The sequence below is a fragment of the Cygnus olor genome, chromosome 1 (assembly GCF_009769625.2).
Source record: "Cygnus olor isolate bCygOlo1 chromosome 1, bCygOlo1.pri.v2, whole genome shotgun sequence".
In the NCBI taxonomy this organism is placed as follows: Eukaryota; Metazoa; Chordata; class Aves; order Anseriformes; family Anatidae; genus Cygnus; species Cygnus olor.
Window position 1 is genome coordinate 119,960,764 of NC_049169.1, and position 17,978 is coordinate 119,978,741.

The window sequence follows — 17,978 nt, forward strand, 5'->3', positions numbered from 1 at the left end:
AACCAACAGTGGATGAATTGGCTAAACAACTCTGGCAGTACAAAGGAAGTCTCTCCTCTTCCCTACAGGCTGTGTCTCGGCTGTGGAGAAGCTTTCTGAAGAGGTCCACCGTCTTAAAGAGAATTTATCTTCCTCCCCACCTGTCCAAACCAGTGTCTCAGCTATTAGGGGTAAGTATCCTCTGCAAGGAAGACAATAGTGGGTACACACCCCGTGCCACCCTGTGCTTTTACCTACGTGACCATGGAGAGGACATTAGAAAATGGGATGGAAAATCTACCTCAAAACTAGAGGAACAGGTACGTGAGTTGCAAGGAAAAACAATCGGGGAAAAAGGGGTTCTCTGAGAAAAATGCTGCTCCAACTTCCAGCGGGCAGTCCTCCAGACACAGAAATGAAGATTCTGACCAGGATTAGAGGGGCCCTGCGTCCAGCCAGGGGGAGGAAAAGGACAATTGAGTTTATTGGACTGTGTGGATTCGATGGCCTGGCACGTCAGATGCACAGAAGTATAAGGCTTTAGTAGACACCGCTGCACAGTGTACTGTAATGCCATCAAGCAATAAAGGGCCAGACTATCTCAGGAGAGGTTATTTCAAGGACCCAAAAGGGATCGGCCTGTCCCAGATCTATGGTGTAGCTGGATCTCTTTTGGTTTCCACTTTGTCTCTGGAAAGAACAACGTGTTTAAACAAATTGGTTTTCAATAATAAAGCCCCTTCAATGTGATCATTGATCTTCTAATGTTTTTGTGTATTTTTAAACAAAAATATCATGTTCAGTGATGTTTGTTTCTTATGTCTACATGTGTTTTCAGATGAGATGATCCTTGCAAGAGGCAAAGCAGTTACGATTACAAAAGTATCCCCAGTACTAAGGATACCCATACGCGCTTTCTTCAGAGTTTTCTTGATAAACATCTCAGGCTCTCAAATTTTCAAAATAAACAGAATATTTGAGGATAGCATTTTTACACTCTTCCCCATGATCAATTGTTAATGGACCTTTTTTCAGAATTTGTCTTTTACTTTGCAGAAATCAATGGTGTGCAGACCATAACTCTCCATCACTCGGAAGAGGAGGCACTTAGGAGAAGTGCCTATCAGCCACAAAAATGGTAATGCATTAGAGTTTTGTATGCGTGACTTATTTCTCATTTGTCTTCCCTTGCAGGCCTCCCAGCACTGAGAACAGCTGTGCACTGAGCTGCAGAGATCAAGAAAGCTACTATATTTATGACAGTACTCTTCTTTTCTCTGTTGCCAAAAGAGAGGTCAGATGTAGAATTCAGCAGTATAATTTGCTATGCTATTATCCTGATATTCTGATATTTTTGGCCGCATTCTGAAAATAAATTAATCTGCCCAAATACATTATCTGTTGAGGAAGTATAACAACATTTTAATACTTGTTCTAAATTCACTATATTTGAATTAGCTGCTTATAATTCACGGTGGCATAATTTAACTCAAAAGCTTTCAGCAACCACTTTCAGCAACCACATTCCCTGCAAGCTCTTCCACACAAGGCCAGATGCCAGCTTACTAAGTTCTTCAAGCTTCTATCCAAGAGCATGATAGACATTTCTCTGTGGTAGCATCTCTAGGCCAGCACTCCTCCATCATCCTATACTAGCTTGAGAGGCCCTTTAATGCACGCTACTTAAACCATCGTGTTATATCTTGCCACAGATCGTGAAGCATTTCCTGGTAGCCAGCAAAGTTGGTCTTCCAGAGTCATCAGTGATATTTCATAATATTTATGAGGGGGGAAAATAAAAAAAAAGCCCTGTAAACTTTCAAGAATACAAAGTCCATGGGATTTACCAAAACTTATCCTTTAGAGAAATAACCAGTCTTGGTATACAGATCTCCAGTTCTGACATAGTCATGTTCTTTGGTTAGTTCCAATAGCTAATTATCTTTATCTACCCCCTGGTTCATTCCCTGTACTGCCCTAATTCAGGGTCCATCATCCATGGACAAATTCACTATACCTCCAAATCCAGGATCTGTGGCTGCAAAGAAAGATGTTCTCACTAGGCAGACATTACCAAGAACACCGAATTTTTATTGACACTTTGACTAGTAGACAGTTGTTTTGGTATTTTAAATACATGACTGTCTTTCCAGAAATCCCTGGTTAACCTCATGTTAGCTATATTCGGTCTCCACTTAAAAACTAGAAAGTCCAAGGGCAAGTAAGTATAAAAATAGCTCATTAACATGTAGTTAAAATTACAAATGTACAGGACCAGGACATTAAGCTGTAAGAAATCTAAAGACTTTGTTTTTGAAGCATTTGAACCGTGGATCAAAGATTTTAAAAAATATAAATGTGAATGAAAAAAATCTTTAATTTTAATAGGCTTTAAATTTAATTTAAAAAATTAATTTATTTTTTTTTTAAAAATATTTTTTAATTTAATTTTATTAAATTTAATAGGCTTTTTTTAATAAGTTTTCTCTCTTCCACACTACTAAGACCAAAATTAAAGCATAGCTTGGGGTGATTTAAACCAAATTTACTGTGGAAGTTTCAGGGTAGAATGCTAGTTTTGGCACAAAGTCTTTGAAGTATCTGAAGTAACTTGTAAACATATGAAGCAGTAAGAAAGCACTGCACACATTGCTAGAACAAAATAATTAAAGAAAAATAATAAAATATTACAAAGGGATAACATGTGAAAACATTTCCAAAATGAGACAAATAAAAGCTGTAGGTTAGCAGCTACAATCTAGAAAGATATGGAATAAGAACTTATACATTGAATGTAGCAGACTGAGAAGATGGAATAGGTGAACAAAGATGTCTATTCAATACATAAAATGGTAAAAGAATATGTTAATACTTATTAGTCACGAAGATCAACTCAAATAGTGAAGTATAATGAAGAGCTGGACTATTTAACTGGCAGGTTTGTAATTGATTGAAGAATACATCGGGATGGAGTTTTATATTCACTGTGGTTGCCTCAGTTTTTCTAGATTTGTATCTTCCTAACAGTGTAAGAAGTTAAGGAGGATGCTGTAGTTTGGACAAAAAGTAACAATTCACACCTGTTTGGGAACAAGCCCTTGACAGCAAAGGTTGTTGTCATTAGAGGCAGTGGAACATCCTGATGTAGGGTGCTGACTGCTCCAGCCTCACCTGAGAGGTAGAATGAGATATGGAAGGAGCTGAAAAAAACATGGATGAAACAGCCAGGTACAGACCATGGTACTTAAATCATACCTGGGGAATGGCTCCCTACCATTCCCCACTGCAAATGATCTTGCAGTATTCTGGACCTGTGCTTGCAGATCCTGAAGAGACTTAGCCCTGGTAACACAACAAGTTCTTGGCCACAGCAAGGCTGAGAAGCTGCTGGTGGAGCTAAACAGCTGATTTCACTGCTGAGATCTGTCTCTTAAGAAATTCAAAGAAAGTCCTTATCTGGAGGTTTTAAAGGTGATCCAGAGGGATTGTACACAGTAAATTAGGTGCTGTGATATTGGCAAGGACCCAGAAGAGCCTGAGGTCCAGAAACAAGTGAACAGCTGCCTAGCTGGGGAGGTAACTCAAAGAAATCAGGGAAGCAGCCATGTGTAGGCAGCAAGACACTGACTCAGGCAAATAATATATAAAACAGCAAAAAGGATAAAACTGTAGAAATCCTACTACATTCAGCTGAAGGTGAAGGAGGAGTAGAATCTACAATTATGCTTTTTCCTTTCAGTCAAAAACATGTAGGGGCAGGAAACACAGCCTTTTCTAACATGATTGGGTAGTCTGCATTCAAACAAAAAAGATTACATAATTTATTTAGAGACTCTGAAAAAGCATAATTCTTTGTAGATGGTCTGTGCCTTGCTCGCAATGAGTCATTTTTAGGAGGGGAGATCACAAACATTGGTAAAGACAAGCCTGTGAAGGCAGCAGTTCTTTCATGTCAACTATGTCCTGTTTAGATCAGTAGATTAAACAAACCCCAAAAGGTAATTTTGTGAAAGTAAAAATGTTTCAGAAAGCCAACAAGAAAAGGGGATATCTTTCAGTCCTAGATTCTGAAAGGCAGTCCTAGAATTGACATTATTTCTTAGAAATCTAGAGCCTGAAAATCTGTAATCATTTAAAAAAAAAAAAAGTTCGCATTTGGCAAATGGATGATTAAATGCAGCACATATTTCGAAAGGCTTTTTTGTAACTCCCTAGAAAGAGAATGTTGCAAACAAAAAGCAAACACAGAACTGTGAGATATCTCAAACTGCTATTCTTCAAAAGGAGGAAAATAGACCATTTCAGAAAGACGTGGACCTACAGAAAATTAAAAAAAAAAAAAAAAAAGTTTGTCTTCATTTTTTCAGGCCATTTTGTTGTTATCTGTTTAGCAATTAGAAGCTGCAGCATCGAGTGAGGTTGCTGTAACACAGTTTTGAAAGCTCAGAGTACAATGATTCTTCCCTCTGCTTGTCCTTACTCTTTATCTTTGTTACCTAATAAAACTGATTATTCCATCCTCATTAATACCATTTAAAAATTCTCTGTTATGACCCTCTTTGTTAGCTATGATCTTCTTATCTATCTTTGACAAACTCAGTGCTCTTGGATCTGTCCCTCTGTGAATCACTTCTTTTTTATCTACCTTTCTCAAGCTGATTTTCTTTCTGCCTGAGTTACTCTCTGTTGTCTCTTCCTTTTGATTTCTTTTCTATTTATAAGTTTTAATGTTTGTCTGATTCACTATTCTGAATTCACTTATCATGATTCTTTCTGATTGTCATTATTTTGTCAGTTTTCTTTTTCATTCTGTAATTTATTTCATATCCCATCCTGCCCAAAGCAGCATCTTTTTAATTCATTCATCTCTGGTTTATTTTTAATCTTTCCTTCTCTTTTCTCTCCATGACTCAGTCTCTGTTTCCCATAGGTTGTGTTTTCATTGTATTTGTAGGTTTGTTTTTTTTGCTTGTTCAGCATCAGCTACTGGAATTTTCAAAGGGAGTGAATGCACATAAATGTCTCTGTGCTGAATAGGATGATGTCAGCCATGCAGCTTCTGAAAGCACATTTCACTCCACTAACTTGTCAACAATTAGAAACTACAAAACTGTATATATCTGTATATATGTCTGTAAGATATAGTTCCTGCATTTGTCTCCTGCAATTTGTTTCAACTTTATTCCCCTTAGATCTTGCAATTATATGGCAAATTGATGTAGCTGTTCAAAACAAACACATTGCAAGATCCTGCAAGAAACAATTTAATGGCAGACAGTGATCATGAAATCACCACTTTAAATTAATTAGTAAGTCAACATCATTACAGTTTGCAAAGCAATCGTTTTTACTTTCAGTTTTGGAAACATCTTTAATACTTGTAGCAATATGGTTTAATTTCAACGTATCACATCAACATTGCAAGGGTAACTCCTACATGAAAGTAGCATAAAACTGCCTTAATCTCAAGTATCAAAAAAACAAGCTTAACCCTCCATTACTTCTCTTTATTGCAAATATCGTTTAATAAAGAATGGATGTCCCCTTTCTCTGTTGTACTCAACCTTGATCTACTCAACTTTGATCTTAGTAGGGTTTCTTCTATCTCTAACAATCACATCCTGCAGCACGCCTTCCCACTTGGTTCAGTTTTCTGCATATCGCCATGATATATGACACTATATATGAGAGAGAGATGTGTGGGATATATATGTTTCATGTCAATTTAAGATTGAATGCTTGAGCCCCAGTGGGAAATTAAAAAAAAGATTCTGTCCTGAATTTCAAGGAAGGATCACAACCATTGGTTTGATTTATTAGACAATAGAATGGTGCTTTCCAATTCAATTTCTCATTTAATACTTTCACGATAGTTTATTCATAGATTATTTCCCTTGGAGACAGTATTAGATCTTCTAGTCTGACTTCAATTATAACACAGGCTATTAAACTTTACACAAATACTTTTACAGAGGCCAGTAACTCCTAAAGGAAATCTGTACCATGACATCCAAGAGATATCCAGTACTGATTTTATAACATCAACAATGGAAAACCCCAACATTTTTGGCAACTGTTCTTGTTTAACAGCCTCACTGTTAAAAATGTTGCAAAATAAAAATGTGCCCAACTTGTACTTTGAATATTTTTGGCCTTAATAGCCAGGCAGTTTATTGTTTTGCTTGTTCCCACTGGGAAACCTTTAAAGTTTACTATTGTTTATCTTTGAAAGTGCTTATACATGGTTATAAGGATACCTTCTGATTGATAAGCTAAAGTAAAACATATCTCTCAGGACGTATTTTAGTGTTTGGGCTGTTTCTGATGAAAAGCGTCTAATTTAGCACTTTCCACATGTTAACTATCATGTTGCAAAACTCTGCCAGATATTGTGTGTCTGCCTTTCAGTGCTCAAGTTACTGGCTTAATACATAAGGACTTCTGGATATACTGCATGTTCTTTGAGTTGTTATAAGGTAGGAAAATTGCTTTTTGTATCTAGGCACACACAGAGGTATGGTCGTGGTTAGAATGTTCTTGAAAAGCATGAGAACAACAGACCAAAGGAAAACATCTGACCTTTATCCTATGTAAGCCCTTAATATACGTATATACAAAAATCTCATTTGAGAGATTACATAAACATATATATCACATATAACACATAAATCTTGCTCAAATTCAACAATAAGCTTTATTGACAGAACTACACCACTGAAGAAGTCGTGTTTAGGGCTATTGACTCATTGAATACACAACAAAGTGTGGTGGTATTACCAGCATTATCAGCTGAGCAGCTAAGCTCCATCATGACCACTCTCTCACTCCCCCTCCTCAAAGGAAAACGGGGAAAAAATATTTTTACATCTCTCAGATTGGATTCAAGAGTAGAGATCTCCTAAAATTCTGCAAAGTTCCAAATAGATTTTTCTTCCTTAAGCAGAAACACAGTACTGCCTACAGAACGAATGGATCACTTAGAGAACACACAGGTAGGTAGCTCAGCTCAACCACAAATGCTCTTTCACTCCCCTTCCTCAAAGGAAAATGGGGAGAAAATATGATGAAAATGCCTCAAGGACTGAGCTAAGGACAGGGATATCACTAAATGAGTATTGTCACTGGCAAACCAGACTCAGCATAGGGAGATCAGAGAAATTTATTGACTATTACCAGAAAGCTAGAGCAGTGAGACACAAACAACAACAAAACTAAAACCACCTTGCCCCTCTTCCCACCTCCTCCCCCCAGAGCAGAGCAGGGGAACAGGGAATGGGAGTCGAGGTCTCTCCCCAACACTTCGTCTCTGCCGCTCCCTCACGGTCACTCTCTGCCCCTGCTCCACGCCGGGTCCCTCCCACGGGATGCCGTCCTTCCCGAACTGAGCCTGCGGGGGCTGCCCACAGGCAGCAGCTCTTCAAGCACTGCTCCCACACGGCTCCGTACCACGGGGTCCATCCATCCCCCAGGAGCAAACTGTTCCAGCACGGGTCCCTCACGGGCGGGTGGCAGCTCCCCCCAGACCCCTGCTCCTGCGTGGGCTCCTCTCCACGGGCTGCAGCTCCGGCCCGGGGCCTGCTCCTGCGGGGGCTCTCCGTGGGCCGCAGCCTCCTCCAGGCCACATCCACCTGCTCCACGTGGGCTCCTCCACGGGGGGGCTGCAGCGTGGAGATCTGCTCCGTGTGGGACCCATGGGCTGCAGGGGGACAGCCTGCTCCACCAGGGGCCTCTCCCTGCACAGGCCGCAGGGGAACTGCTGCTGCCTGCCTGGAGCACCACCTGCCCTCCTGCTGCACTCACCTTGGGGGCTGCAGGGCTGGGTCTCACTCCTTGCTCTCCCCCAGCTGCTGTTCCCCAGCAGTTTTTTTCCCTGTCTTAAATCTGCTCTCACAGAGACGCAAACAATATCGCTCATTGTCCTGGCTCTGGCCAGTGGCAGGGCCCTTATCTGACATGGGGCACCTTCTGGATTCTTCTCGCAGAAGCCACCCCTATGTGTGACCTCACCCCCCACCCCCCCAAAACCTTGTCATGTAAACCCACTACAAGTAGCTGTCCCATAGAACTCCCTTCAGATTCCTTTATTTTACTTTAAGTCCTTGTAATGTCATACTGCCATTCTTCCTTCAGTAATCTACAGCTGGGTAGCTGTCACTTGAATTTTTAAGGATCTCACATTTATCATCTACCATATAAATAGCTCGAGTCCTCCTGCGCTTTCAGGGGTTGATGTAATCCGAGGCAAAGCCTTCGGGGTTAATCACGACTGAGGTTTGAGGTTTTGCGTGCGTGCTGCTCCCCCTCCTCTCCTCAGCCGCGTCGAAGCCAAGAGCAGCACGGGCCGCTGCCTGCCCAAGCGCTGGCTTCTTGCCAGCCTCACTGCGCGCACTGCACCGATCAGCGCTCCGCGTCCGCTGCTTAACGACCGTCTCCAGGCAGCGGCGGCGGCCGCCATGCCGGGCGGGCGGCGGGACGTGCTGGGGGTGCGCATCGCCCCGGCCCTGCTGCGCTTCGGGGCCGCGCTGCCGGGGCGCCGCTACCGCGCCGCGCTCAGCGTCCGCAACCTGCGCGCCGGGAGCTGCCGCCTCCGGCTGCTGCCGCCGCGCCGGCCCCAGGTGAGGGGCGGGAGGGGAGCGGAGCGGCGCGGCCGCGGGGGGCTGCCCGCCTCGCAGCCCCGGCCTGCCGCCGGTCAGCCGTCGGCGCGGTGCCTCTGCGGCTCCGCCAGCGCGGCTGGCTGAGGGGAGAGCCTCGGGGGGACCCGCCCGGGGCCCCTCGTGCTCCTCGGGTTCAACCCCCCCGTGAAAGCGTGTCACTGTATTTAAAGTAGTTGGGTAACTGGATAAACGGGAAGGAAGAGGAGACAGCTCCTGGAGCCCAAGTTGTCCGAGTTATGCCCTGTGACGGAGCCGGAGGAGGCAGCCGGTGTCCTGGTTCACCTGTTGCTCCTCGTGAGGAAGGCCGGGTGTCGTTCTGGTAACACTTGGAAAGTGTTCTCGTGCAGGGCTTCACGTGAGGCTGCTCAGCTGAAGCCTGAAAGTCAGCGTGAAACGGACTCGAGCCTCGCCAGTCCAGTGTTTGCCGGAGACCGTGAGCAATTTGAGGGCTAACTCGTTTGTTAAATCCGTCCCTTTAACAGAAGTAATTTAGCTTTCTCATGTGTCATAGTGTATCAAGCTCTGTATGGTAACAGCTCCCACTTAACTTTGCTGACTGGCTTTGCACTTTCCGGAGAGGTAACCCTGCAAGAAGCAGGTGTTTTCCTTGTAACTTTGAGGAGGGCGCTGTAGAAATGGGCCGTCTTGCTATGGTGTGAACACCAAACCTGTGAGATGTTCCAGATCAGCTGCAGGTCACAGCTTTTGCAGTTGTTTCTGCTGGGACTTCCATAGCACTGATGGTAGCTTGGCTATTTCTGTATTGTACTCTTCTAAGTTTTCTGAGAGCAGTCCATTCGCAGTGCTTGCTCGTGGAAGGCTTTCTCTGAAAAGGGATTTTTATTTTATTTTTTTCTCATGATGGCATGATTCTGTATTCGTCTGATTAGTTCTGGAAATTGCAATGCCAGCCTTTTTCAATCTTTCCACTTCTAACCAGGTTAGCTCTTGGGAGGCAACCTGTGTGGGCTCTGTAAAACCCAGCTGTGGTTAGTAGTTTTATATTGGTCCTTCATCCAACTACCCTTTCTATCTGCTAATTACCTCAGAATTAGGACCAAAGTGTTGGGCTGGCATTGGGGGTTGAACAGAAGCAGATGTTGCTTTGTGATCACAGCAACTAGGGCCATGAAGCAGCACTTTCCAAGTTAGTCATCAATGTAATTGTGAGACGATTCAGATACCTTGGATACTTTCACTCTCCCTATAATCAGCCTTTGTTTATAAGGGGAAGAGTTGTGAAGACGACATGCATTTTATCCCTCCCTAAATTTTGGAAAGTACGTGATGTTGACAGCCTAACTTTTATGACACTGTCAGTGAAGCATTTTGGGATGAGCTGGAAGCTGTTCAGAGTGCTTCATTTGGTAAGGCTGTGCTTATTCTCGGTTTTGTTAGTTTTCATCAGCCTTATCAATTTTTCACGTGCTTCGGAAGTGGAAAGGCGCAGTCAATTTTAGAAGGGAGAAAAGGTTACTCGATCATAATTTATGAGGATGGTGACTGTGAGCAAAAAAAAAGTATCTCATGACTTAGTCTGAATATTTTCATGCCAGCGTGCATGAGATGCCCAATGTGAGAGCTAGAGGACAAGACTCCACTTTAGGTGTGTAGTTCCAGGAGGTTCTGTTGTGCTGCTCTTTCATTCCCAGACCTGGTGCTGCTCTCTGTGAGTGCGTGGCTCTGAAATGGGTGACTCGGTGGTAAGTGTTCTGAAGCGTTACATTTGTGGAGTGTGAGACCTGAAAATTAACTGAGCTGCCACAGTGCACAGCTGAAAAATGCATTTCAAGGAATTCAGCTCACAGAGCAGTTTTCTGTAGGTTTCATTAAAAAATTGTTAGTCCAAAATATGAATTTTCCCTTATACAGAATGAATATGCGTGGCTGTTAATTCATTTTAGAGAAGTCTTTGCGCACTTCAAAATCAAAGCGCGATTACTGGCTGCTATTTCAAAATCAGCCCCATAATCTTGATGCATATTACATAACACATTTCCTTTAGCTGAGTATTTATACTGCTAGGGAAATTTTAAAGGAATCAACAAGTTGTAAATTGCCTTTACATATGCCAAGTAAAGATAGTACAGAAGACTTCAAGAATACTGGGATGACTCTGTTTCAGAAATAAACATTTATTAAACTGGACATACACAGCAGAAGCCTGTTATGCATAGAGTGATGCGAGTTGTAAGGATCCTGAGGCATTGGAGAATCTCTTGATCTTGCTATGAAGCTTTCTTAGGAACGTGGTAGCTGTGGGATTCTTTCTACATGCTCGTAGGTTGCTCACGTGTCCTCTGCTCAAGGAAAGACGTGGTGGCGTTGGATATTATCAGATGCATACAGACAGCAACAAATCCAGACTACTTTTTTATTTTATTTTTTTTTTGAGGGAGGAGAAAAGTACTTTGTGTCAGCTGCTTCTGTTCTTTTCCTTTCATTCCACAGCCTCCCTCCCCCTCCACCCAAAGAATTAGAGGTGCATGGGCCATGGGCCCTTCAGGAAGATTTTTCCAATGTATAGTGATACTTTCATTTGAATTCAGCTGAGTGTAGGTCAGGTGTACAGGCTATCCTTAGGCTGTTTTGGACTGAGATTTAATCCTTGTTGCTTTCTCAGATACTGAAAAGATTCTGTATTAAGTAGTATCTGACCTCATCTTACGGTGCTTCAGAGGGTTTATGGCAACAGCAGCAAAAGCTAGAGCTCTCTTGAAAGGACTACAAACAGTATTTTGTCAACTCATCAAATTACATTAAAGTGTTGATTTAGTATTCTTTCTGCCTTTCTGTTTTACTGTAAAAAGGAAAAAGGAAAAACAACATCAATATAAATAAGTAGGAAGAAGAATTTCTTCATTCTTTAAATCAATCTGTGCTACTCTGAAAAATGAACCACATATATATATGTTTTTCAATCTTAAAAATGAAAAATTGATTAAATATTTGGTTTTTTTGCACTGCAGTTTAAACTGATTGTGGAAAATCCAGAGAAACCTGTTGCACCTGGGCTTCAAGTCAAAGCTGTTGTAGAATATTATCCTGAGAGTGAGGAAGACCTCGAAGACAGACTACTACTTTTAATAGAAGAAGATGTAGTTGATATCCCCCTGCTTGGGTATGGAGGTCAAAAGTTCATATTTTGCCGTTACTGCTTTCAGTTTAATCTTGTGGAAAATTTGCTAACACCTGTCACATATGGCTACATAACTAAGCTATCAACTGTAATGAAAATGAATAGCAAGTTTCTTTACAATTTTTTTTTCCCATAGCAGTGCACAGGTAAGAAGACAATTGGGATGGTGGTGTTCTAAGATCCTAGAGAGGCTTTGAGTTCTTGTTTTTGCTTTGCTCTATATTGGTTGTGATAATGCTGATGACTTCTAATTCTACGCCAGCATCAGACAAGTTGACATTTACTTTTAATCTTTTTTTGGTCCTTACTGCACCCCTTATAGATTAAATAAGTAAATAAATAAATAAAAAAGTATTGTTCGTATTCAATTGGGATTATAGTGAAGAACAGTTTGTTTAATTCTAAAGATATGGTTTCACTGTGGACAATAAAGCTACTGGCAATTCCTTTCTGGAAAGGACTTTCAGTAGAGAGCTAAGTATTTAAAATCCTTGTGTTTAATTATCTTTTGCAGGGGAAAAAAATATCAGGGTATAACTGATTATTAGCCTTCTGTGTAAAAAACAAAACTAAATATACTTAATACTTTTAAATCAGTCTTCTCCCAAATCAGTTTTGTCCTGCATGTCTGTTGTTTACAGATAGATGATAGTCATTGCACTGAAGGATCACTAAATACCAAACATATTTTTCTGTACAAACAGAGTTTTGAATATGCCATTTATCATTTAGAGAAAATAATATAGGTAGTATAAGAACTCGTTGGTTGACAAGTATTAGTCAAAAGCTTTTTTTTTTTCTATCAAAATAAAGATATCACTATGAAATGTACACATAAGTTGTTAAATTGATGGATGACACTAAAAATAAGGAAATAAATATTTGCATGTTCTGTTTTGGAGGGTCTCAGTGTTGTGTCCTGTCCTCTTTTTCCCTCCAACTGGAATTAGTATAATTTATTAGTATATTATTTTTATTAGTAGTATAATTCCAGTATGTTTGTTCTTCCTAATTAAAGGTTTTTACCTTTTTTTACATTTTAAATAACATTTTACTGTTTCTGCTGATGCACCATCAAAAATTTAATATGCATTCGTCCTATTTTTCCTGAATTGTCAAGCTGACATACATAATTTGATTTTTTTTTAAAGATATACTTAGATTTATATCTGTGTTGTATGCATTTTTTTGACACGTGCAGAATTATCAGCCACAGACTTTGGCCGGTTCAAATATAGTGTTTATTTTCTAGAGTGAATGACTCTAAGAGTGTGTACTGGAAGTACTTGCACAAAAAGTACTTGCGCATCTAACAAACAGAATTACATTTTAAAGTATGTGAAAGCTAGTTCTGAAATTTCATAAACCCAAGATATGTTATTGTATACACAATATTTGGAAGTTGTTGATATTATTTAGACCGGCCTCTTTAAATGTCTGCTACCTCTCTTACCTGGTCACTTCTTTTCAGTTTTCCATCTTTGGAATTGTTCTTTTTCACCTTTTATTTCAGTATGGATTACTGCATGTGTACAAATGTGTAATTCTCTATGAGCTTGTAGAAAACCTGGGTCTGCATGTTTTGCCCGTGGAATCTTATTGAAAGAAAAGTTCACGGCCAGTTTAGGAGAAAAGCATGAAGAGATTTATCCTTTTTGCCAACAATCTGTGCAATTCCTTCGATCACATCTGCTGTTCATTTTAAGATAATCATTAGTCTGGGAAGCGATTCACTGAGAATGTAGGAAAAGCTTGTTTCCCATACAACATCAGACTGCAGTAACTTTTAACTTATTTTTGTAACCACTTATTTGGTTAAAAATATCACCAAAAGAATTTTATTTCCATTGTGCTTTAGTGAAATTAATATCATAGTCGTTTGATTTGCAAATGAAATACCTTTTACGTATTTGCCTGGCACACGTGACTAGCTCCAGTGGTTAACCGTATTGATTTGTCACTCATGTATTTCCTATCAGTTTTGGAGACCACACAATGCACTTAGTGTATCTTGATAGTGCCATGGACTCTTGATGTGCTCAGTAGTACAGATGTAATGAATTAATTTAGTAAATAGTTGATAGCAACAGAAAATATTTATACTCAAGATTTGGGATTGTTTCAATCAAACCAGAGAGTTATGGGTTGATTTTTAGTGTGTGTCTGTGTGTGTAAATGATTTGCTGAAACTCCACATCCTTGCTTTTTCTTTGAAATATAGTAATTAGGATTTCTTTGTTTGTTTTAACAAAATGTTTAGAAAATGCTTGAAATTAGACATTTCCAGGGTAACTTCTCATCTTGAAGAGGGAGGGGGAGAGGGAGAAACCACAAAATAACCCTCCCCTGTGCTTAAAAAAATACTAGTGGAAAAACAAACAAACAAAAAAAAACCCTCTAATTCCTCTCTCTCTTTTGTGCAAGGATCACTATCTATTAGGAATTGATGTTAGTTACAATTCTTATTCTTATTCCTGTCTACTTGGGAAGTTATATATTTGGGACTTGAGTGGAAAGATACTTAGTTTCATATATCTCATGAAACTTCTTGGAAGAATGTCTAAATAATTGGTAGTTTTAATTGTGCTCTGATCTTGACAGCAGTTTCCTGGTGCCTTTTTTTTCCTGGTGCCCCCCCAGTTTAAACCATGCCTTTGAAGAATTCAATATTTTGTTTTGCATTACAATAAATTATTAAATAGCATTAAAACCAAGTTATTGCCCAAGAGGAAGTTCATTTGTTCCATTTTGATCCCCCCCCCAATCTCCTTTCCTTCCCACCACCTCCCACTTGCTTGCTCCTGTACTTTGTGAAAGAGCTTTTATGGGTAGGGTCCACCTAGCTTGGCCAAGGAGGCTGTCTTCCTTCTGTTCATCTTCGGTACAGCACTTAGTACGGACCACGCGATGCGATTGCTCCTGCATGTTCCTATTTGTGGTTAAGAGGAGGTGGACGTCTGTGCCCATGTAAAATCCTAATTCATTTTGAACACAATTTTTACATGATGTCAAACGTGGGCTTGTCTTAGAAATAGGGGGCTTCACGAGTTTGCTGAAGCAAGTAGTAGCTTTTCATTGAGTCTAAGCAGTACCCAATCCAGTGAAGTAGTCATGCTTGCTGAGGCTCTTAAATAAGTAACAGAAAGAACTTGTGTCATTATACGCTTCCTATGTTTTAACGAGTTCTGCTGAAGCCATGTGAAGTATCTATAAAACAAGAAGACTGTAAATTGAAATTGGTGTGCATGTTTTTTCCCTGCTTTTAGTTCAGGCAGCTGACAATGAAATATAGGGAATGTTAACTTTGGTGATACGACCAACTCAATACAGTGAACGCTTTTCTAGTAAACTATTTAAAGTAGATTGTACGACAATAAAGTATTTAGAGTTAAATAAAAATGCCTATGTTCCATTTTGACTAATTGCTTGAGACTAACTTTAAAAAAAAAAGTTACAGTCATTAGTTATTAAATTAAATGGCTTTTGTGTCCTCTGTGTATGTTGTACTGCTGGAGTGAGTTGCATAAACGTTAGTAGGAGGACTAGAAGAAAAGCAGAACTCTTCCAACGTGGTGCTTAATCAAATTTGTTTAAAAATGCAAATGTATTTTCAACTTTGGGGAAAATATAACCATGCCTTCTCTCTGCAGATTAATTCCACGCTGTTATCTGGAAACTGAGTCTGAGATTAATTTTGGTACAGTGACTGCAAACAGTAAAGTAATTACTAAAGAGATTAGTATTGCTAACCATGGATCATCATCAGGTAAATATTAAATGTGCATTGAATTATGAAAATATTTATTTTCTTGGGAAATGTATTTTTTGGTGAGTTAACACCTCAGAGAATAAGTAGGAATTAACTGAAGTTCTGAGTTACGCATATTATGAGTATTACAGCTAAAGGTTCTTGTATTGGGTTTATGTGGCAAGGTTTTGGTAGTGGGGGGCTGCAGGGGTGGCCTTTGAGCAGAGCCCAGCAGCTGCCCCATGTCAGAGCAGAGCCAGCTCCAGCCGGCTCCAAAAGGGACCTGCTGCTGGCCAGAGCCGAGCCAGGGAGTGATGCTGGGTGGGCCTCTGGGAGAGCAGAGTTAAGGAAGGGGAAAAACGCCATGCAACAGCAGCTGGGAGAGAGGAGTGAGAACATGTGAGGGAACCAGCCCTGCAGACCCATAAGCCTTTTTTCCATCAGATTTTCTCCCCCTCTTTCTTCTGAGGAGGGGGAGTGAGAGAGTTGTGTGGTGGTGCTGAGCTACCTACCTGTGTGTTCTCTAAGTGATCCATTCCTTCTGTAGGCAGTACTGTGTTTCTGACTAGGGAAGAAAAATGTATTTGGAACTTTGCAGAATTTTAGGAGATCTCTACTCTTGAATCCAATCTGAGATGTAAAAATAACAGCTGATCATAATCTTAGTTGATCACTGGTTGCAGATGCATTTATAACTTGCACAATGTGAAACTTTTCACATTGTGTAGGAACTAGTTCTAAACTGCTGCATGACACACAAAGGCTGCATGATGGAGTTTTACAGTATTGGCCACATGCAAAATTAGAATTAAAGCAGTAGTTAGCGAAGAATTTATCGAGGGCAGACAAAGGTAGAGCTGCTCGATTTGTGTGTGTAGTCTCCGAATCAGAACCCAGCAAGTTATACTGGCAGGCATCATACAAACTACACCAGCAGAAGTGCTGTATGCAGCCTGTGAATCGAGGCATTTTGTATCTCGTGCAAAAACTATGAGTACTTTTTTCCTGCTTGTGATGTCATGTTAGAGATCAGCTGTTGTTTGAGGTAAAACAGTGTGTTTCCTGCAACATTTGAAACAATTTCTTGCTACCTATAATGACAAAAAATTAGTGCTGCTCGTGAAATACACACTTAGTAATCTTTTCACATTAAAAAAATGTTTGTATGACAGAGAAAGATTAACTGTTCTCCTCTGCAATGAATTGGGTAGTGTATGAATCAAGTCATGAAAAGTATTGCTATTTGCAGGTAATAGATCTCTCTTTGGATATGTGAAATTTCTAGACTGTGGCTAGCTAGAGCTGTGCATAAAATATTCCAAAATTTATAAAAATGTTACTTATAGTGGCTTTGGGATATAATCAGTTCTGTTTGGAATGTAAGTACCTTTCCTGTTACGGTGACAACTTGCACAGTTGCATTGGATATGTGGATGTTTTATTTCAAAAATTCTGGGAAGAATGCTGTACTCTGTTAGAAATAGTTTTGAAAAAGGTTGACTTTGTTTCCTGTTTCCATAAGAAAATGTACTGCTTGTAAATGCCTGCTTTATGTCATTTGTGAATCCAAATGTTTTATAGGAAAATATCAATCTACAACTTCTAAGTTGTGTAATGTATTATTCCTTTCAGGTACATTTAAGATATCATATGATGGGGTTGTCTTGCTTAACATAGACCCTACCAGTGGAGTGGTGGAGCCTGATTCTTTAACGGTGGTTAAAGTGGATATCTGTACAGATGTCCCAAGAGTCATCAAAGAAGTGATAAAGTGAGTGAGTATGGCTGATGGAATCCATGTCTATACATTTTTAAAAATTAATTCTAAAGATTTTACTACAAATTTGTTTACTATATATATATAAAGCTCCCAAGTGTCAATTCCTGTCTTCAACACTTATTTTCATTAAATGAATTTGATGTTTATATTATCTCCATGGAACAGTGATGCACAGGTGGTGTACCTGGCTGGTTTGTTTTTTTTTAGAATTTTCTTATAACTTGTAATTACATGGCATGTGAGCACATCTTTGTGTGCTGCTAACCAAGAGCTTCTGCATCTTCTACATGCTGTGTTCTGTACCTTCCACACCACTGATTTTTTTCCAGCCTTCTGTAATTTTGCTCTTTTTCTTTTGGTTGGATGTGTTTCACTAGTCTCAGAAACATTATGATGTCCATTGGTGTATCTTATTTTCAACAGAAGGAATCTATTCACAAACATTACCTCTTTCAAGAATAAACTATTTTTAAGTTCCCACCTTGTCTTCTTTCAAATTCTAAATATAGACTTTTTAGGCAGTGTCAGAATTTGGACTTAATACAAATCTGGAAAGCCCTTTTCAATCCTATATTCTTCTAGTAGCAAAAAGGGTATGTGTGTTATTTTTTCCTGTTCTGTTTCGTTATGGTATTTAAATTAAGAAGATCTTTGACTTAAAGTTGAGCTCTTATTCCT

General features: G+C 39.9%; 1 protein-coding gene across 2 annotated transcripts in view; it reads left to right on the forward strand.

Annotated features, from left to right (window-relative positions):
• Positions 1-8,011: 8,011 nt before the first annotated feature.
• The window catches only part of LOC121057126 (cilia- and flagella-associated protein 47-like), a 302,279-nt gene continuing 292,312 nt past the window's right edge, over positions 8,012-17,978 (forward strand). The window contains exons 1-4 of one of the 2 annotated variants that reach the window (XM_040530883.1): positions 8,012-8,594; positions 11,603-11,754; positions 15,423-15,538; positions 17,153-17,291. In XM_040530883.1, the coding sequence (XP_040386817.1) occupies positions 8,433-8,594; positions 11,603-11,754; positions 15,423-15,538; positions 17,153-17,291 (569 nt within the window). In that variant the 5' untranslated portion in view covers positions 8,012-8,432. Of the gene's footprint in view, positions 8,595-11,602; positions 11,755-15,422; positions 15,539-17,152; positions 17,292-17,978 lie in introns of those variants that run through there. The other variant, XM_040530892.1, reaches the window with a different exon arrangement.